The 20,175-nt window shown below is 33.2% G+C and overlaps 2 protein-coding genes, 1 long non-coding RNA gene and 1 other non-coding gene across 9 annotated transcripts; 3 read left to right on the top strand and 1 right to left on the bottom strand.

The window, feature by feature from the left end:
* Positions 1 to 5,218: 5,218 nt before the first annotated feature.
* LOC120266261 lies at positions 5,219 to 5,317 on the bottom strand. The gene has a single exon (XR_005538102.1). It is a non-coding gene; the product is annotated as a small nucleolar RNA snoR99 (small nucleolar RNA).
* A 616-nt stretch (positions 5,318 to 5,933) lies between these two features.
* LOC120265009 lies at positions 5,934 to 8,224 on the top strand. The gene is made up of 5 exons (XM_039272945.1): positions 5,934 to 6,108; positions 6,206 to 7,075; positions 7,259 to 7,330; positions 7,458 to 7,580; positions 7,695 to 8,224. The coding sequence occupies exons 1-5, from the start codon at positions 5,934 to 5,936 to the stop codon at positions 8,222 to 8,224; spliced, it is 1,770 nt and encodes a 589-aa protein (XP_039128879.1).
* A 1,993-nt stretch (positions 8,225 to 10,217) lies between these two features.
* Positions 10,218 to 13,351, top strand: LOC120264643. Of its 2 annotated transcripts, none has more exons than XR_005537504.1 (5): positions 10,218 to 10,391; positions 10,854 to 10,943; positions 11,057 to 11,167; positions 12,757 to 12,861; positions 13,102 to 13,351. It is a non-coding gene; the product is annotated as an uncharacterized LOC120264643 (long non-coding RNA). The 2 variants fall into 2 exon arrangements; XR_005537503.1 differs by having other exon boundaries at positions 10,854 to 10,922.
* A 1,414-nt stretch (positions 13,352 to 14,765) lies between these two features.
* LOC120265919 (putative receptor-like protein kinase At4g00960) lies at positions 14,766 to 19,760 on the top strand. Of its 5 annotated transcripts, none has more exons than XM_039273873.1 (6): positions 14,766 to 15,661; positions 17,927 to 18,186; positions 18,261 to 18,471; positions 18,553 to 18,790; positions 19,023 to 19,173; positions 19,279 to 19,760. In XM_039273873.1, the coding sequence occupies exons 1-6, from the start codon at positions 14,848 to 14,850 to the stop codon at positions 19,603 to 19,605; spliced, it is 2,001 nt and encodes a 666-aa protein (XP_039129807.1). In that variant the 5' UTR covers positions 14,766 to 14,847; the 3' UTR covers positions 19,606 to 19,760. The 5 variants fall into 5 exon arrangements, with proteins under 5 accessions (XP_039129807.1, XP_039129808.1, XP_039129809.1 ...); XM_039273874.1 differs by having other exon boundaries at positions 18,089 to 18,186; XM_039273875.1 differs by having other exon boundaries at positions 18,158 to 18,186.
* The last annotated feature ends 415 nt before the right edge of the window (positions 19,761 to 20,175 follow it).

A 20,175-nucleotide genomic window follows, 5' to 3' on the forward strand; every position in this document is an offset into this window, starting at 1 on the left:
AGTCAGAATACGAAGATGGAGTCAAACAATTTCTCAATTTTGCATTTGCCAACTCAAGTCAAGATGATATGATTATTTGCCCTTGCATAAAGTGTGTGAATATTCATTGGCAAACATGTCAAACAATGCTTGAACATCTAGTATGTGATGCCATTCTACAAGGTTACACATGTTGGTTACACACGTAATGTCACCTACCCATAAGACACCAAACACATTTAAAACTCCATCAAGCTCTAATCCTCACATACAAAATTCTCATATATATAAGACTAGATAGCATGGAAGAATTATTGAGGGATGGTTTTAACATCCATCAAGTTGATAATGAGGGTCTACCATCTAGTAGGATGAATTTAATGTTAAGGTGAATGATGGAGGTGAAGCTCTTAGAGGAGTTGATGAATATCCTTCTAAAGAAGTGGCAAAGTTTTACAAGTTGCTTGAAGATATATATGACAAACTTTATGAGGAATCAAAGCATTCTAGATTGTACTTTTGCATTTGACTTTTCTATCTGAAATGCATATGCGGGATGATTGCCAAAGGCCTTGACCACTTGATTGAATTTTTAAAAGAATTTATTCCCTCAATGGCTATTCCTAAAAGTAGTTGTGACTCCAAGAAATTCATTAAGGATTTGAGTCTTGGGTATGTAAAAATTCATAGTTGTCCAAATGACTGCATGCTATATTGGGAGCATAATGAAGGTCAACAATCTTATCATATGTATGGTCGTTCTCGTTGGTTGTCCACTAATTTTGATCAACATTTGAATGATGACAATGAAGTGGTTCATAAGCGACCTGCAAAGGGGTTACAGTATCTTCCTTTAATACCATGATTGCAGAGAATTTTTATGTCTACAAAGACTTCAACTGATATGATCTGGCATGCTAATGGTCGGACCAATGATGGACAGTTGAGACACCCTACTAATGCTGAGGCATGGAAATATATCATTTAATGCAAGATATCCCAATTTTGCTTCTAATCCTCAAAATGTTAAGCTCAGTCTTTCTTCTGATGGGTTTAAGCCATTCAAATTATTAAGTACTTCTTACATCACTTGGTCAGTGTTATTGATTCCCTATAATTTGCCATTGTGGATTGGGATGAAACAAACTTCTTTCCTCTTACCAATGATTATTCCTGGAGACAAAGGTCCTGGACATGATATTGACATCTACTTACAGCCTCTTATTAAAAAGTTAAAGCAATTATGGGTCGATGTAGAGACGTACGATGCATCAGTAAGGAGAAATTTCAATAATGCAGGCTGCCTTATTATGGACTATTAATGATTTTCCTACTTACACAAATTTATCAGGTTGAAACACTAAAGGAAAATATTCTTATCCTTGTTGTGCTGCGATAACTTCTTCACAATGGTTAACTAATAGGCAGAAGTTTTGTTATATGGCACATCGAGGGTGGCTAGAACATAATCATCCATACATATCCCAAAAACATATGTTTGATGGTAATGGAGTGATGCATGGAGCTCCTTCAGTTATTACTGGATTTGATATTTTATTAATGTTGAAAAAGTAACAATTTACTTATGGAAAGCAAACCAAAAAAAAAAAATTTTGAAAAAATTCAAGACTAATAATGAATCGAAGAAAAGACCATGGTAAGTGTCCAATGTTGACATAGATATCAATGATGACGAACTTGAGGAAGAGGATTCAAATGAAGCAGCTTTGTGGAAGAAGAGAAGCATCTTCTTTGATTTACCAGCACAACCTACTATGCCATAACTTGGATGTGATGCACATTGAAAAGAATCTTTGTGAAAATATTGTTGGAACAATTCTTAATGTTGATGAGAAATCAAAATATAATATAAAATGCAAACTTGATTTGGTTGAGATGGGAATTTATCAAGAACTTTATCTTCAATATCTTTCCAATGGCAAAACAAGACTACCACCCGCTTCTTTCTCCTTGACAAAAAAAGAAAAATATCTGTTTTGTCAAGTCTTGAAGACTATTAAAGTCCCAGATGCTTACTCTTCAAATATATCCAAATGTGTAAATCAGAATGAGCGAAAACTTCACTCTTTAAAATCACATGATTATCGCATATTGTTTCATGATTTTCTTCCAATTGCTTTAAGGTCATCCATGTCAAAGCAAGTGGCTCATGCCATTTCAAAACTTTGTAACATATTCAAAATTATTTATGATAAAATTCTTAAGGTAGAAGATCTTGGCAACCTTAAATATCGAGCAGCAATCGCTTTGTGCCACTTAGAAAAGATTTTCCCACCTTCTTTCTTCACTATAATGGTGCACTTGTTTGTTCATCTACCATTGGAGGCCAAACTCGGTGGACCTGTTTATTATTAATGGGTGTATCCAATCGAAAGGTATTATTTTACTAAAACATCAATTTATTATAATGTCTTGTCAATCAAAATTCTATAGGTTAATAATTGGAACAATTATGTTGTAGGTTTTTGCACAAGTTAAAATCTTATGTGCGGAATAAACGATATCCTGAAGGATCTATCGCTGAAGGATTTTTAGAGAGGAATGTGTAACTTTTTGTTTTAGATATTTGGTTGATGTTGAAAAAATATTTGATAGACCTAGGAGAAATTTAAGACAAGTGCATGATGAGCTACTTTCAAACTCATATTTATTTGAAGGTGGTGGAGAACCAATAGGAAAAGTTGAAGTAGCAGAGTTGGATGATAGATCATGGGCTCAAGCACATCATTATGTGTTATTTCACTATAAACCTATTGAAGCCACATCAAATGTAAGTTAAACACTTCACATTTCTTATTTGGTGAGTTACAAGTTTTTAACATATCATTACTTGTTGTGAATATAGAAATATCTTGAAAGATCAAATAAGAGGCCGATGTTCAAATGCTCGTGATGTCGATAGGAAATTTATAGAAACTTTTCATGAATGGTTGGGAGAAACGGTAAGCAACAAGAAAATTTTATAACTTGAACATTTCTCTATTAGTATTTTTATAATTAGATTCACGTAACTTGTATAGGTTTCTCATGGAAAAAATGTGTCACAAGAAATTAAATTTCTTGCACAAGGTCCAATTAGGAATGTTAAGAGATATAAAGGACTCGTCATTAATGGATTTTGATTCCATACTAAATCTCAAGAAAGATTTCGATGAACTCTAAATTTTGGATGTCTTGTTACTTCTTCAGCTATGAGCTATGCCAGTGCTAGGGATGTTAATCCACTGGAAGGAAATGTTGATTACTATGGGGTACTAAATAATATAATTGAGTTAGACTACTTTAACAAGTTCAAGGTTGTGTTATTTCGTTGTGATTGGGCTGATTTAGTAGGGGGCTCAAGAAAGATAGATATGGAATTACAATAGTAAATTTCTCTCGCACAATTCACACTGGCGAACATATCCTCGATGAGCCTTATGTGTTTTTATCACAAGTGAAGCAAGTTTTTTATTCTGAAGATCCCAAAGAACCGGGTTAGTTTGTTGTGACATGTAATCAACAAAGAGACGTGTATGACATGGGTGATGAAATAACAGATGATGGACCTCAGACTGAATGTTTCCCTTCCACTCATGAGAGTATCTTCAACGCTAATGATGATGGTCAATGCGCTCGTCAAGATGTTGATGAGGACATTTACTAGTTTTGACACTTAGCAATGTTTTCTACCAATTGTAATGACTTTACTTGAAAGAAAGGTAAGCCTTATCTTGTTAGTAATGTCTTCTTGATCCCAAGTTTCATTAGTGTAATGTTTTTCCTTAAATATTTCACAAGTGTTCTTTCATAAGTATATGCGTCTTTTTTCTAGTCATGATTCAATTTTTAATACACATACTATTGGCTAATTGTGTTAACAATTATCATTTGTTTGTAAAAATGGGTAAGGACTCTTATCATAGACTATATCACCTATGAATAAGCACTAGGCCTTAGCTATATTGTTAAACAAAAAATTATTGTTTGTGAACATCACAATCAGCTTTGGGTAGCTCTTGATATCTTGTATGTGAGCAATTGTTCCATGTTTCAAAATTCTAGCCTTGTACTCATCTTTATTTGAATAATCTTTATGAAGTTCTTTTGATTGTAGTACTAATACTGTATTAGGATCCTCTGATCATATTTCAGGAGTTCTTTGCCATCTGTTACCTCAACTAGTCACTGGTTTGGAGAACTTGTTCAAGCAGCCATTATTCATACCAATGTAAATATTTTTTAAGGGTTGCATTCTTATAATTCGAAAATTATAGTATATTATGCCTTGGGTGTGGTTTGAACTTATTGGCTTCTATTAATGACTTATAGGCATTTCTAACAAATGCAAGAGGATGCCCATGTTTATCTAAGACACATTTATACTTAATACAGTCATTTTTCAATCATACAATTCAAGTATATTCTTTCTTTGTTCTGTCATGATGATTGCATAATGTTGCTTATCCTTCAACTTATCACAACTTATTTCTTCTCTCAAAGTTTTGCTTTCTAAAGGCTCTTTAGATTTTGTTCCAATATATCAGATTTCTTAAGCAGCATTTTTATAATTAGAATCTGAGCTTCAGGTTACAAAGATGGTCACGCTTACCCTTTCTCAATTTTTTTTCCAAGGTTTCCAATTCCAAGGAAATTTACATTATCAACATTATACATCATCGGCATTCTTGCATTCTCTTTTCAGGTTGAAAGAAGAGAAATTCAATGGGTAATTCTCATCATGACCTATTGCTGTTATAACTAGCCTGTGCATTAACTCTGGCAGGTTAGCATACTTTTTGGAAGCCTAAACCTTCACAAGCATACTTTTCAAATTACCATGTAATGTTCTAGCTTGTTGTTCTCCAGAAGACCATGGATGATATACATTTTACCATGTAGAATATAGATTAACAATCATATATTTTCTTCTAACCTAAGAAAGTCGATGAAAGAAAACATATATAATTAAGATTAAGCTATAATATATTTTTTTAACCTAAGAAAGATGAAGAATCACTAAATTAGTTTGAATTAGTTTGCAAATACATGACAAATTGAAACATATGCAAACAAATATCAAATTATATAACTTTTGTTAATTTTTATAGCCTTGTGTTCTAATCCTCATAAATTTGCTATCTAGGAAGCAGGTTGTCGCATTAGCACCAGAATTTAGAGAACTTTCACTCTTCAAGTTGTTTAGATTTGTAGATCAAAGCAATTGAAGTTTAGGTAATGTTGTTCCACCCTTACATGATCAGCTAAATATAGATGCAAATAACTGACAAAGTGAAACATATGCAAACATATATCAAATTATATAACTTGTTGGCAGATGATTGAAGCATGATTAGTGGAGTTGAAGCTTAAGTCTGTTTGCAGGAATGAGATCATGGTTGATGGTTGAATGTTGTTTAGAAATTGTCTGAATATTTTGTTTTAGTTGTATGTTTTCCAGTTCAATGTTTGTATGTTGTTATAGTAGTGTAATTGTGTGTGAGATAGGAGGGAAAACTGAGGAGAAGCTGAAGGATGAAATGGGTGGTTTTGATTTCATCATCTGATGCAGTGGTTTCAGTTCGAGGCACCGCTAAGATAAATGGCTAGTTGATTCGTATGATGACACGTGCTTTCTTATCCATTTGGTGTTTTCATTGTTCTTTGAAAGAGAGTATGTATGCTATTAAAAGAAGGGGGAAAAGGTTAATAGAATATAGAGCTGATTTTTGAGTTTTTTTCTCTCCTCTGTTTTCCAGGTTTTTTTATCTGTTTTCCATGTTTTTGGCTTATGTTTTTTCTTTGTCTATATCTCATATTATTCATCAGTGGTATCAGAGCTCTTGTGTGGCCTATTGGGTGTGTGTTTGTTGTGGTGAATATTGTGTTTTCTAGTGTGATTTGAAGGCAGGAAGGTTGTTGTGTGTGTGAGGAGTCTATCAAAGTGAAGGAGTATGGCATCTGGTTCTGGTACGCCAGAGTTCTCACATCCTTCGTTACCGGTGTTTAAAGGAGATGGCTATGAGAGATGGAGTGTCAAGATGATGACACTATTTCAGAGCCTGGATTTGTGGTCAGTTGTGGAGCAAGGGTCCCTAAAAGAAGGCATAGATGAACAAAAGAAGGAGAGTATGTAGGTGAATGCAAAAGCATTGTTTTTAATTCAAGACTGCAAAAGAGGTATGGGATCATATACAGTCAGAGTTTCATGGATCTTCAAGGATAGTGGCAGTGAAGAGACACACCCTCGGACAGAAGTTTGATGTTCTTCAAATGCGGGAGAATGAAGATATACAACAATATGTTTCTAGAGTTATTTCCTTGGTGAATCAATTTAAAGGTCTTAGGTATGACTTAGAAGAAAAAGAAGTTGTTGCAAAGGTGATGAGAAGTGTTATACCAAAGTTTGACAATGTGATTACAACTATCGAGGAAGCTAGAGATCTTGATAAACTGATATTTAGTGAATTGAGTGGGGGCTTACAAGCATATGAGGCAAGGTTCGATAGATTCAGTGATAGTGCAGCAGATGATAAAGTATTTTACATGAAAGGAGAGTCTTCTTCAGGTGCTGACAGTGAAGGTTACCGAGGTAGAAGGTTTTCTAGAGCAAGGGGCAGATTCATGAGAGGTAGAGGCAGAAGTTTTAGTGAAGGAAGAGGCAGAAGTAATTTTCATCATGATTATAGACAATATCAGCAGCAACAGTTCAATTCAAATTTAAGAGATTTTGGTAGTCCAAGACATGGTGGAAGGCAATATGGTGGTCAGAAGTCTGGTAGAGGAATGTTTCGGAATGTCCAATTCTTCAATTGTGGGAAATTTGGACATATGAAATCTCATTGTTGGCATCAAGGCCCAAGTTCTAGGAATGAACAAGGTTCAAGCTCTAGAAGTGATCAAGGTTCAAGTGAAGCTGGACGTTTATTTATGGTGCATGAAGGAATGGAAGTGAATCATACTGACATTTGGTTATTAGATAGTAGAGCTTCTAATCACATGACTGGAAGAAAGAATTTTTTTCATCAGCTAGATGAATTGATCATGCATACAGTAAGATTGGGTGATGACAAGGAGGTGGCAGTGAAAGGAAAAGGTTCAGTGGCAGTTAGATCTCATGATGGAAGCAACAAATGAATTCATGATGTGAAGTTTGTCCCAATCTTAGCTCATAATTTATTAAGTATTGGACAATTGACAGCATGTGGATATAATATTGTATTTGGAGAGAATGAGTGATATATCAAAAATGCTCATACTGGAGATTTGTTGCTAACAGTGCAAAGGAATGGCAATAATCTATATCCTGTTGTGTTTTCTGAAGTTGATCTGGCTAATATTGTGATCAGTGGTGAGGAACAAGCTTTGTTGTGGCATAGGAGGTTTGGCCACTTGAGTTATCAGAATTTGCAGCACATATATCAAAGGAACTTGGTAATAGGTTTTGCCTAAATTATAGAATTTTAAGCACTGTGAAGCTTGTGTATATGGCAAGCAAACTAGATTACCATTTGGTTCTGGCACTACTTGGAGAGCCAGGGGTAGATTGCAGATGGTTCATGCTGATGTCTGTGGACCTATGCAAATAGAATCTCATGGAGGTAATAGATATTTTCTTCTTTTTGTAGATGATTACACAAGGATGTGCTAGATTTATCTTCTGAGAAATAAATATGATGTGTTTACTTGCTTTAAAAAGTTTCTGGTATTGATAGAAAGGCAGACTGTTGAGAAACTCAGAACTATTAGAACTGACAAAGGGGGTGAATTTTTATCACGTGAATTTGAAGCTTTCTGTGAAAATCTGGGTATAAGGCATGAGTTGACAGCCCCATATACACCTCAGCAAAATGGGCTTGCAGAGAGGAAAAATAGAGTATTGATCGAAAAGGCAAGATGTATACTAAAATTCAGTAAATTGCCAAATGAGTTTTGGACAGAAGCTGTGTTGACAGCTGCCTATATTTCAAACATCTCTCCTACTAAGGCAATCTTCAATAAAACTCCATTTGAAAGTTGGTTTGGGTTGAAGCCAAAAATACATCACTTGAGGACATTTGGATGTATTGCTTATCCTCATATGCAAAAGGTACAGAAATTGGATGACAGAGCTGTCAAAGGAATACTTATTAGGTATGCTTACGCAGCTAAAGCTTACAGGATATATATTCCAAGTTCAAAGAAAGTAATTATTAGCAGAGATGTGACTTTTGCAGAGAATCACTACAAGAAACTATTGAATTAGAAACAGTAATTTAGCAACGGACTGGTTCTGTTGCAATTTAATAACGAATTAGCAACGGATTAGACTGTCCGTTACAATGTTACAAACAAAATTTAGGACCGTTTCAAAATTTAAAACGTAAATGACATCGGTGGCTAATCCGTTTCTATTTTAGAAACGGATAAAATCTTCGTTTGTAAAGTACCAACGGACTTCGAGTCCGTTTGTAAAATAGTAACGGATTATATATCGGTTTCTAAACATTAGCAACCAATTAAGATTCCATTTGTAAAGTACCAACCGATTTTTAATCCGTTTGTAGAATAGTAACGGATTAAATATCGGTTTCTAAATATTAGCAACGGATTAATATTCGGTTTGTATATTACAAACGGATAATTAATCCGTTTGTAAATAGTAACAGATTACTTATCGGTTTCTAGATATTAGCGACGGATTAAAATTCGGTTTGTATATTACCAACGGATTCATAATCCGTTTGTAAAATAGTAACGGACCAAATATCGGTTTCTAAAATTTAGTAACGGATTAAGATTCGGTTTGTAAATGACCAACAGATTGGTTATCCGTTTGTAAAAGTTAGCAACGGAGTTTGTTTCCATTGGTAAATTAGCAATGGCCCCGAATTTCCGTTTGTGAAGTTATATTTTATTAAATAAAATTTCAGTTCTAGATGATTTGAATAAATTTATCCATATGTATAAATAATTTTTAAAATGTAATCATGAAAGAATAATAATTTTTAAATAATTTTTATGAATATATATATATTAACTCCTTTTAGATATGATTATTGTTACAGATTATTAACATTTTTTTTTATGAATATATTTTTTAGGATACAAAGGACAAAAATTATTAGGGACTTTTTTAATTACTCAAGACCAATAATTTTCTTAAAAATATATATGACAATAACTTAAATATAAAAATAGCCATAATAAGTTTTTCAAACAAAATTAGAATATTTAGATTTTGTAAATGTATTGATTATTTCAAGAGAAAATGAATGTTAAAAAGATAAAATATACATAATTTTAAAAATAACGATTACAAACGGATACGATAATCCATTGGTAAATTACCAACGGATTTGTAATCCATTTGTAAAATAGTAACGTATTATACATCGGTTTCTAAAATTAGCAATGGATTAAGTTTCCGTTTGTAAAATAGTAACGGGTTATATATCGGTTTGTAAATATTAGCAACGGAGTAAAATTCAGTTTGTATACTACCAACGGATTCAAAATTCGTTTGTAAAATAGTAACGGATTAATTATCGGTTTCTAGATATTAGCAACGGATTAAAATTCGGTTTGTATTTTACCAACGGATCCATATTCCGTTTGTAAAGTAGTAATGGATTACATATCGGTTTCTAAAACCTAGTAACGGATTAAGAATCGGTTTGTAAATGGCCAACGGATTGGTTATCCGTTTCTAAAATCTAGTAACGGATTACTTATTTGGTTTTTTAATTACTCAAGAACAATAATTTTCTTAAAGATATATATGACAATAACTTAAATATAAACATAGCCATAATAAGTTTTGATAATTACAAATTTTTTTAACTCTAATTAGGAAATATTAATTTATATATTATTACTAATAAAGTTTAAGATAGATTCAATTGTTTGTTAATAAGTTTGCAATATATAAAATTATTAAATATATTCTATATTTTTTGATTGAATGATTTTTAAAATTTAAAATATTATAAATAATAATAATAATAATAATAATAATAATAATTGGAATAATAATAATATTATTATTATTATTTAATTATTTACCACAAACGGATCAAGGATCCGTTTGTGAACAGCACAAACAGATCCAGGATCCGTTTGTGTATCACTAACGGATCCTTGATCCGTTGATCTTCAGACGGATCCGGATCTGTTAATCAAACAGATCCGGATCCGTTAATCTAATTTCCTTTCCTTGCTACGTTTCTTCTCTCCAGATTATTAATTTTGAGCCCTAGCAATCAGGAGAAGCTCCTTCACTTCTCCGCTTCCGATTTCTCCAAATCTCCGGCGCCACCGCCATCATCGCTTCCCTCACGATGCACTCGTCACTGCCACACTTTGTCGAATCGCGTGTTCTCCTTGGGTTGGCGGAGCCGGAGCTCTAGCAACTCGCCATTGATTTCGATCAGGTAAAATCAAAACCCTAGCTCTGCAATGAAAAAAATCATGGAGAACTTGCTCCAGAAACTCGCCATTGATGTCTGTATTGTAGGTTTGGACTTCCGCTTGTGTTAATATGCCTTCAAACAGCTTATTGGTGTATTCTAGCTTTGAGGCTGATAATCTAAATTATTATCAATATATCAACCATCTTATTAGGGATGAGATATGCTGGAATGATTTTTCAGTGTTTTGGTGGTTATCTTCTATGGTGGTGGATGTTTGGTGATGCATCATCATGTAATCATTACAGTTCTCCATATCAAGTAAAATGTGCACATAACTTTTCAGGGCAACATGGCGAGTTATTATCACATGACAAATTTATAACCACATCAAACCTTTTTTTTTTTTTTGGGGGGTTGGTACTATGAGTGGCAAATATGTGGAAGTCTTCATAAGTAAAATTAATTTTTGTCTGTTATGCTCAGGTGGATATTCCGGTCAAGTACCTCAGTTTTTTTCTTGATGATGATGCAGAGCTTGAACATATAAAGGAGGTAATGTAGTGTTGCAGATAGGTATCTCGGACACCTTACTCTGTTTCTAGAGAACAATACGAGAATGTTGGTTAGATGCGATAACATTAAACATTTAATTTCGATCATGCCATATCCTTTTTACGTATTTGTAGGAATGTGGTTCTCGTCGGATGTTGACAGGCCAAGTTAAGGCACGCCTTATTGAAGTTCTTTTAGAATTGTTGGAAAGACATCGCAGAGGCCGAGCGCTGGTGACTGACGAAGTGAGTTCCTACTTAAAATTATTATCTTCTGTTCCGGGCATAATCCATACAGAACAATATCGTCTAGTTATTAGAATCTTTAGGATCATATACTGTCAAGTAGTCTACACTCAAACTATTTTTTATTTGTAGTTCTTCATTAGTACATTATTTTTACGACATTAAGCTTGACAAATTTTGAATCGGTTGGCGTGTTAATGTTTCATATGGTTGATGCATTCATGGCTGTGAGACCACTCCCTTTCATGTTCAGCTAAAATAGAGCATCAAATAGAACCAGGTTCTTTCCCTTTCTTTATTCATGGACTTTGGATCAAAGAAACCTAATTTATTGTGAATGTGATTCATTTTTTTATTAATTTTATGGGAAGACATTTTGTAGGTGGATATTTTTGTATAACATAAAACTTTAAAATGGATGAAGTAATGGTCATAGAAATTAAGTAACACTAATTTATTTCACCAGCAATGCTTCTCATTTGGTTAAATGAGACCATTAACCAACTGAGAAACTGACAGTTGAGTATGTATTTTGTTGAAATTATTGCTTTTGTTCATGGAATTTGAAGATGTTTGAAGTTAATCTGTACTTTGACTTCACTTTTTATTTTTTTTATTTTGATTCTTGTATTTTAAAAATCTTTAATATAGTTATCATCGTATATATATATATATATATTTTTTTTTTCTTAAAATTTTTGATGGAATTTATACTTTTTTATTTTTGATTCTTGTATTTTAGAACATAGTTGCTGATTATTTTCATGGAATTTATACTTTTTTTTATATCAAAGCAATATAATTGTGATTAACATTGCAATTTAAAATTGACAAGTTTCATTTTTGATGGAATTTTTTTGTTACCTATTAAAATCGAACACAGTTACTGATTTTCATGGAATTTTTACTTTGCATATGTCAAAGCAATAGAATTGTGATTAGCATTGGCATTCAAAATTAATAAGTTTCATTTTTTATGGAATTTTTTTTATACTTATCAAAACGGAACATAGGTACTAATCTTCATGGGATTTTTATTTTGATTATGTCAAAACAATAAAATTTTGATTACATTGACATTAAAAATTGATAAGTTTCATTTTGGAATTTTTTTTATACCTATCAACGTAGAACACTGATTTATATTCGTATTTATAAAATAATCACTTCAACTATCACTAGTAAGCAAGTGAATAGACACAAGAAGACTACTAAACTCCTATTTGACTCACTCTCTACAAGCAGATACTCCACACTTGCGCGTTCATCTTTACCTGACACCTTATCCCTATTTATATTCAATGATGATTTGCAAGTTTAAATGAATGTTGTTGCCTTGCCCAGAGCAACTAATTTACTATGTGGGAGGGAATTAAGTAATGAATTTGGTTCATATGAATGGCTCAACCTTTTCACTTGTAGTATAATTTTCTGTATTCGCTTAGTAATACTCAATTTAGGTATTTATCTCTAAGATATTTATTCAAATTCTAGTAAATTGAAGTTACACTAGTTACAATTATTCTCTCGTTTCATATTATCTGTTTTCATACTCCTTTTTTTGTTTTAATTTATGCATTGTTTTGCAGCACTTGGCTTAGTTGAATTCTCTTTGTTGCAATTTGACGTGTTTCGCACGTCTTATTCAAAATATTAGCAATTTCGCATAAAATCAAGTGAAGCACTTTGCAAATGTAAGTACTATGTATTTTTTTATTTTTATGAATTTACAAGAAATTTATTTTTACGTACTTTGATAGGGTTACATGTATATGATATTTCATGCCACTAGATATACAACAATGTTTACTGATGACATTCTTTTATAACAGTGCTTATTAAAATGATATTTCATGCCACTAGATATACAACAATGTTTACTGATTACATTCTTTTATAACAGTGCTTATTAAAATGATATTTCATGCCACTAGATATACAACAATGTTGTGTCAGATGCAAGATATGATGATGGACTTCGAGGCTTGGATGCTTCAACGCTCACAGTTCACTCAGGACTCACAGCCAGCTAGTAATGACCATGATGTTGACCATGTGGATGAGCTTTAGTTTATTTGATATTTGTTAATATTTTTCTTTTGTTAAAGTTCGTTTTGGACATCTTTTCCTAAATGCATTAATGAAATCAGTTTTTGTTAGCTTTATTATTGCTAAAAAATTTGTCATAACAGGTATTTTATATCAACTTTGAAAATCAATGTGATATTTTTTTTTAATTATTTAGTTTTTTAGCAACGGATTACAAACCGATTAATTTGTTACAAAATATAATTATATATCTATATATGTATATATTTAATTTTAGGAACGGATTTGCAACGAAATTGTTTTTTGTTTCTAATAAAAAAACAAATTTAAAACAAAATATGTTCCGTTACAAATCCATTTCTATTTTTTAGAAAGGCAATTATTCCGTTGCTAATCCGTTGGTAATTTTTTAAACGGATTAGTAACAACATACATTCAGTTGCAAAATATAGCAACACTTTTGAAACAGAATAATTGTCGTTACTAATTTCAAAATTTCAAACGGAAGTTTGTCGTTACAAATTCGTTGCTAAAGTCTGCAACGGAATGTTATTTCGTTTGTAATAAATTAGCAACACCTATTTTGCAAACAGAAAATTTTCGTTTATAATCCGTTGCTAATTCAATTTAGCAACGGATTAGAAACAGAAAATGTTGTTTGTAAAATGCAATTCTCTTGTACTACACTACTACGCACTGCATGATGTTATTAATTTCTATACAAATGCACCGCCTCTGGTCAGATGTTGCGCCAACTAGCTGCTAATATTTATTAAAAAAAAAAAAACAGAAGTAATGAGATGAAGGTCTGTCATTTTTCCAACAATAATGATATTTAATTAATTGGTGTTAAAATAAATGAGATTTAAGATCTAAAGAAAATGTTTAAGTATATATGGTTGACTAAATTATGATTTAATTATTATCTATTTTAAATTTAAAAACAAATTTTGTTGTTAATGATGTGTATTTTGCTAACATTAATTTTATTATTATTACTATATTATTAATTATTAAATATACACGCTGCACCTAACTTCACATGCATGTGGCATAAATATTTGTCTTGTGTTATGTTATGCGTGCAGTTATGACTAAGAGAAATTTCAACCAATTATGTGAGTCTACATGTATCATAAATTCTCCTAATACAGCTGAAATAAAAAAGAAAAGTCACATATATTTCTATCCAGTGATCCAAGTTACAGTAAGAACACAAAAGTCACATATTTTTCCAAGCAGAGACCTAATGTTTTAAGTAACGTTGACAATGAAAGGACTACTAGCATGAGAGAAACTTTGTCATTGCGGATCCATCCGGGAAATGACATACTTTGTCGTCGCGGAACAATGCAATGAAACTCCAAACAGCTGGTGTGCTTATAATTATATTCCGATGAAAGTTCAAAACAAACATTTATGATGCATGACTTTACCACCGTAGTTGGATTTCAATTTTATGAAAAAACATCATAAAAAAATTGGTAAGACGTGCTCCCGATATGCTCCTTATGTCTTATGCATATCTAAAATATCTCTCTCCCTTCCCCTTAATTACCCAAACTCATTTCAGCAACATATACACAAGCCATAGCTAGCCTGGCTTGGCTGACAGGCTAGACAAACCCATCATGTCATGCCTTGCTGAAACCTTACTGTTCTTATTATTATCATTACTGGCTTGTCCGGCTTTATCAGACCCGTTGTATCAGTCATGCGGCACAACCGGCAACTACACCACAAACAGCACCTACCAATCCAACCTCTTGACACTCCTCTCCTCGCTCTACTCCAATGGCTCTATTTCAGGCTTCTACAAGAACACAGTGGGCACAGTGCCCAACGACAAGATCTATGGCCTGGTCCTCTGCCGCGGCGACATTAATACTACCACTTGCCGCAACTGCCTCGAAGTCGCCATGCAAGACGTGCTCCAAATATGCTCCAACAAAAAGGGTGCACTTGTATGGTATGACCTCTGCCTCCTCGGTTATTCCAACCAAAACTTCCTCTCCTCTACCAACGACTCCAATCCCCTCATCATGTACAATGCCCAGAACTTGTCTGACCCTGAGAAGTTTAACCGGCTTGAGGTTGACCTTATAGTTATGGATATGATAGCCCGTTCTGCAGCTAACTCATCCCGGAGATTCGCCACATGGGAGACACCCGTCACTGTGTCTTACCATAAAATATACGGCTTGGGCCAGTGCACCCCGGATTTGTCTGGAGATCAGTGCTATCTATGCTTGAAAGGTGTTTTTAAGGTGATTCCTGATTTTGTATATAGTCGAGGACTGAGAGTTATTGGAGTGAGATGCAATTTCAGGTTTGAGCTGTATCAGTTCTATCAATATGAAGAGCCCCTGCTGCCACTGTCTGCTCCCTCTCCTCGGTCGAACGATACGAATACCACGACCACGACCACGACCACAGCTGAGGAAGGTGAGATAAGGAATGCTTTTTTGCACCTTAACATCAAATTAATTCAGCTGATCATTTTCTTTCTTCCTTCCTAATTGTTCTTAGCTGTCATGGTAAGGTTTCGGATAAGACATATTCGTTTTTTTAGTTAAAAAAATCCATACAGTGTCTTGACTTTACATATTGACTAAATGGTCCCACTGACTATGTAGCGAGTCTAGCGACTAATAAAGGTTAAATTTTTTTAACTAGATCACTGAATCTTGACTTATTTACATTAATTTGGTAACGTAACTTTAATTTAATTTAATATACAATAAATTAAAGATTTTAACCCCAATAGATTATATGATTGTTTGAAAATCTGAATTAGTCCTCCTTATGACACATTATTAAATCTATTGAAGATGTCTATATCATCGAAAAAGAACCACATTATTCATTTGGGAGCCGAAATCCCTTGGGTAATAGTGAAATCAAATTAAAGTTGAGTGATCAAATTGATGCAAATTGAAGTTTGATAATCAATGTGAAAATGAGTTAAAGTTTAGTGACCTACTAAAAAATTTACCCAACCAATAAAGTTCTTACTTTACTAATAATTCTTCTCTTACTGTCATCAAACCAATTTTTCTTTTTTTTAATATAAAAAAAATACTCTTATTTCATATTGTAGTATTATTGTCTCAGTTTTTTTTAAATATTCTTCGTTTTATTGTTGCTCTCCTCTTCTTTACATATTTTTTTATTATTTTTTAATTAAGTATTTTTTCGCCTTCTTGTTTATTTTTTTTATTTTATATTTGTTGCAGAACTCCATTAATAATACGCATTTTTTTTTTACCTTAATTAAAATGGTAGGGAGGAAGAAGAGCAAGAAAAGTGAGTGAAAGTATACAATAGCTTGGTAGTTAAGGTTGGGAAAAAAACAATAACACAAATAAGAGTTAGCATAGAATAACTTAGAAGTTAAGATGACCAACTCGTGGCTCTAACCAAACTAGTACATAAGGAATATGACCAACTTAACAGCAAATATGAGCTAACGTAAGTGGTGAAGAAGGAATATGATCAGTGACAAGCTAGTTGTTAACTTGCTAGGTAGTGGCTCTAACCAATAATAAGGAAAAACTATGATCAACGATTAGCTAGTCAATAACTTAATGGTAGTTGCTCTAACTAGCAAAGGAGGAATATACTTCTTGGGAGATACAAAATTGTGTTGGATTGCAACCAATTAACCATGATTAAAATCTTCATTCTTATAATATTTTTTTAAGAGACCAATGACTTGTTGAGTACTAGCACTAGCTAGCTAATCAATAACATATTAGGTAGTGCATGAAACTGACTGAGTAATGCTATATTTACATACTAAGAATTACTTTCTTGCTAGTAATAAAAGGTTTTGATTCAAATGTATAAAAAAGTTTATTTTAAACAAATTATATAAAATAATTATATAATTAGGTGGTTAAGATGTGGGGGTTACATCCAATTAACTATGGTTCAAATCCCTACACTTAGAATTTTTTTTTGAGACCACTGACATGTTGAGTAGTGGGTCTAGCCAGTTAGGTAGTAGCTTAAACTAGTAAGGAAGAAGTATAAAGTAGTAGCCAGTTAGGTAATAGCTTAAACTAGTAAGGAAGAAGTATAAAGTAGTACCCAGTCAAGGATCTTGAACTTCTACTAGCTTTCCAACTTGGCATTGCACCTATCATCAAGAAAAGGGTGATCACTTCTCTTTGGCACGACCGATGGCAGGAAGGAACACACCTAATGATGTACCCTTTTCCTCAACTGGCTAAACACTATTATAACCTTGTGAGTTTCTAGCCAATCCTCCAAATTAACCATACCATTGCTAAGGCAGTGGACCTTTACGTGAAAAAGAGCTAAGTTTGAAGACTCTATTCCTACAATAAAAAAAATAATAACAATTAAAAAACCTCAACTTGTCATACCCGCTTGCACCTCTAGTGGACTACTTAAAATCTTGTATCCTCTATCTTTTGGTTTTTCTTTAGCCATCCTTGTACTGCTTGACATTTTGTATCATTTATCTTCTATTTCTTTGTTAGTTTTACCCTTGTATCTTCTATTTTAACTTTAATGAAATCATGGTTTTTTATTTTATTTAAAAAAAATTAACCAATGTGGGCAACCTTGAGTTTTGAACACTGACTTTGGATTTGGGAGAGAAATAAAATAACGACTCTCTTTATCTACTTTGATTTTGAATCAGGCTCAACATATGCTGACTGAGGTACTTTGTTTACATAGGAAGCAGGAACCATGCAGGAATGGTTGTTCTTTATGTTGCCCTTCCTTTCATTGCTTCCATAGTGCTTCTCTCTCTTATTTATGTGATTTTTTGGGGGAGAACTAATAGGAAGCTGGTATTCTTTCCTGAAATTAAAGATGAAACACTATTGACAAGTGCAGAGTCCAAATTGTTTGATTTGAGTACCCTAAGAGAAGCTACTAACAACTTCTCTGATGCAAACATGCTAGGTGAAGGTGGATTTGGTCAGGTGTACAAGGTTAGACTTGATGCTTAATTGTGAATTTGTTTAGATTCTTAATTGGACAATTATGAATGATACTTAGAATGCAGGGAGCATTGAAGGATGGGCAAGAAATAGCTGTGAAAAGGCTATCTAGGACATCTGAGCAAGGATTGTTGGAGTTGAGGAATGAGGTGGTTTTTGTTGCTAAGCTTCAACATAGGAACCTTGTAAGGTTATTGGGATGTTGTTTAGAAGAGAAGGAAAAGCTTCTTGTCTATGAGTACCTTCCAAATAGGAGTCTTGACAAGATTCTATTTGGTATGGCATTGCAAACTCTATTTTTTTTTATATATATAATTGGTTTAAGATTTGTCAATTTAGTTTACTTGCTTGAAACAGATCCTCTTAGAAGCCAATCATTGGAGTGGTGTCTAAGATACAAGATTATTGAAGGCATTAGTCGAGGACTTTTTTATCTTCATGAAGATTCACGTCTAAAAATTATTCATCGAGACTTAAAGGCAAGTAATGTTTTGCTAGACAAGGATATGAACCCAAAAATTTCTGACTTCGGTCTTGCTAAGCATTTCGGGGCAAATGAGACACATAAAGACACAGGAAGAATTGCTGGAACACAGTGAGTACGCTTGCAAATTTAAATGATGAACTCTCTCTATTTTCTCAATTATATATATATATATATATAACCACTTTCACATTAGAAGAATAGTAACTCCTTCTTTTGCAACATGAGAGATTAGGGATCAGCTCTCTCTCATAATATTGATTGAGATGCGTGGTTTATCCACTATGTATATATATAAATGAAAAGAAATTCAGTGAATTGAGTTGGTTACCTTGGTGTGCAGTGGATACATGGCGCCTGAGTATGCTATTTATGGAAGATTGTCACCCAAATCAGATGTTTTCAGCTATGGTGTCTTGGCCTTGGAGATTGTGACTGGTGGAAAAAATAGTGACTTTGAAAAATGTAATCCTCCAACAAACCTTCTCACCCATGTAAGATAGTGTCGATATTTATGCATGATATACTTCACTTTTTACATTGTTTCAAAGAACATGAATAAAATGATTCCTCCGATAATCTTTCCCATGTACGCATAGGTTTGGCGGCAATGGAATGAAGGGAATCCATTGGAGTTGGTTGACCAAACTCTTGGTAACATATTCATCAAAGAACAGGTGTTGAGATGCATCCATATTGGGTTACTTTGTGTCCAAGAAGACCCAACAAAGAGACCTAGCATGGCTTCAGTTGTGAACATGCTCAACAATGACTCTGTTTCTCTTCCAATATCTACTGCACCAGCTTTCTTCATCTCACCGGATGAAGTTCTTGATTTTGTTATCGAGGAGGATGCCAATGGATATAATCATGCCCAGATGATCTCTGAAAATGAAGTATCTATCTCTGAAATAGGCCCTCGATAATATAAATTTGATCTCCAGGTTTGTCAAGAAGAATGTTGCACATATTGCTTACTATTAGTTGACTATGTCTTTGAAAAAAAAATTAATTATTTTGTGCAATTTATCGATGAATACAGTACAAAATATAATGATCAAGCTTGTCTGAATTGTATTTATGTTTTATTATTGTAAAATGAGTGAAACCTCACTAATTTTATGTTACAATTATCAATGGAACTACCCTTTCTATGAATAATAGAGCGACAAAGCGACTTTTTTTTATGAATATAAAGCAGATCTTAAACAAGATCTTAAGCAGATCTGGGAACCCGGATGTACAGTATATGTACAGTATGAGAATAGTATAGAAATCCCGGATGAACAGTGTATGAACAGTACGAGGAACAGTACTGTTGGGGGAGAGATTTGAACCCATGACCTCCCCCTTACACTTTGATGTCATACCATTGGGTTATCCAATGGTTGACTACCCTTTCTATTTCTCATTTGAAATACCATCCGATTTTATAATGTCTGTTTGATTAATTAGTACTATATATATATATATATATATATATTATCTCATCAACT

This window comes from Dioscorea cayenensis, chromosome 7, assembly GCF_009730915.1.
Source record: "Dioscorea cayenensis subsp. rotundata cultivar TDr96_F1 chromosome 7, TDr96_F1_v2_PseudoChromosome.rev07_lg8_w22 25.fasta, whole genome shotgun sequence".
NCBI classification, from domain to species: Eukaryota; Viridiplantae; Streptophyta; class Magnoliopsida; order Dioscoreales; family Dioscoreaceae; genus Dioscorea; species Dioscorea cayenensis.

What these genes read in the sequence shown, in the direction of transcription:
- LOC120265009 (XM_039272945.1), top strand. Translation starts at nt 5,934, where the DNA reads ATGGCATCTGGTTCTGGTACGCCAGAGTTCTCACATCCTTCGTTACCG. An exon ending in AGATGAACAAAAGAAGGAGA is followed by an intron (nt 6,109 to 6,205) that starts GTATGTAGGTGA and finishes CTTCAAGGATAG; the next exon opens with TGGCAGTGAAGAGACACACC. An exon ending in GGTGGCAGTGAAAGGAAAAG is followed by an intron (nt 7,076 to 7,258) that starts GTTCAGTGGCAG and finishes TGTTGCTAACAG; the next exon opens with TGCAAAGGAATGGCAATAAT.
- LOC120265919 (XM_039273873.1), top strand. Translation starts at nt 14,848, where the DNA reads ATGTCATGCCTTGCTGAAACCTTACTGTTCTTATTATTATCATTACTG. An exon ending in GATTTGGTCAGGTGTACAAG is followed by an intron (nt 18,187 to 18,260) that starts GTTAGACTTGAT and finishes CTTAGAATGCAG; the next exon opens with GGAGCATTGAAGGATGGGCA. An exon ending in GGAAGAATTGCTGGAACACA is followed by an intron (nt 18,791 to 19,022) that starts GTGAGTACGCTT and finishes CTTGGTGTGCAG; the next exon opens with TGGATACATGGCGCCTGAGT.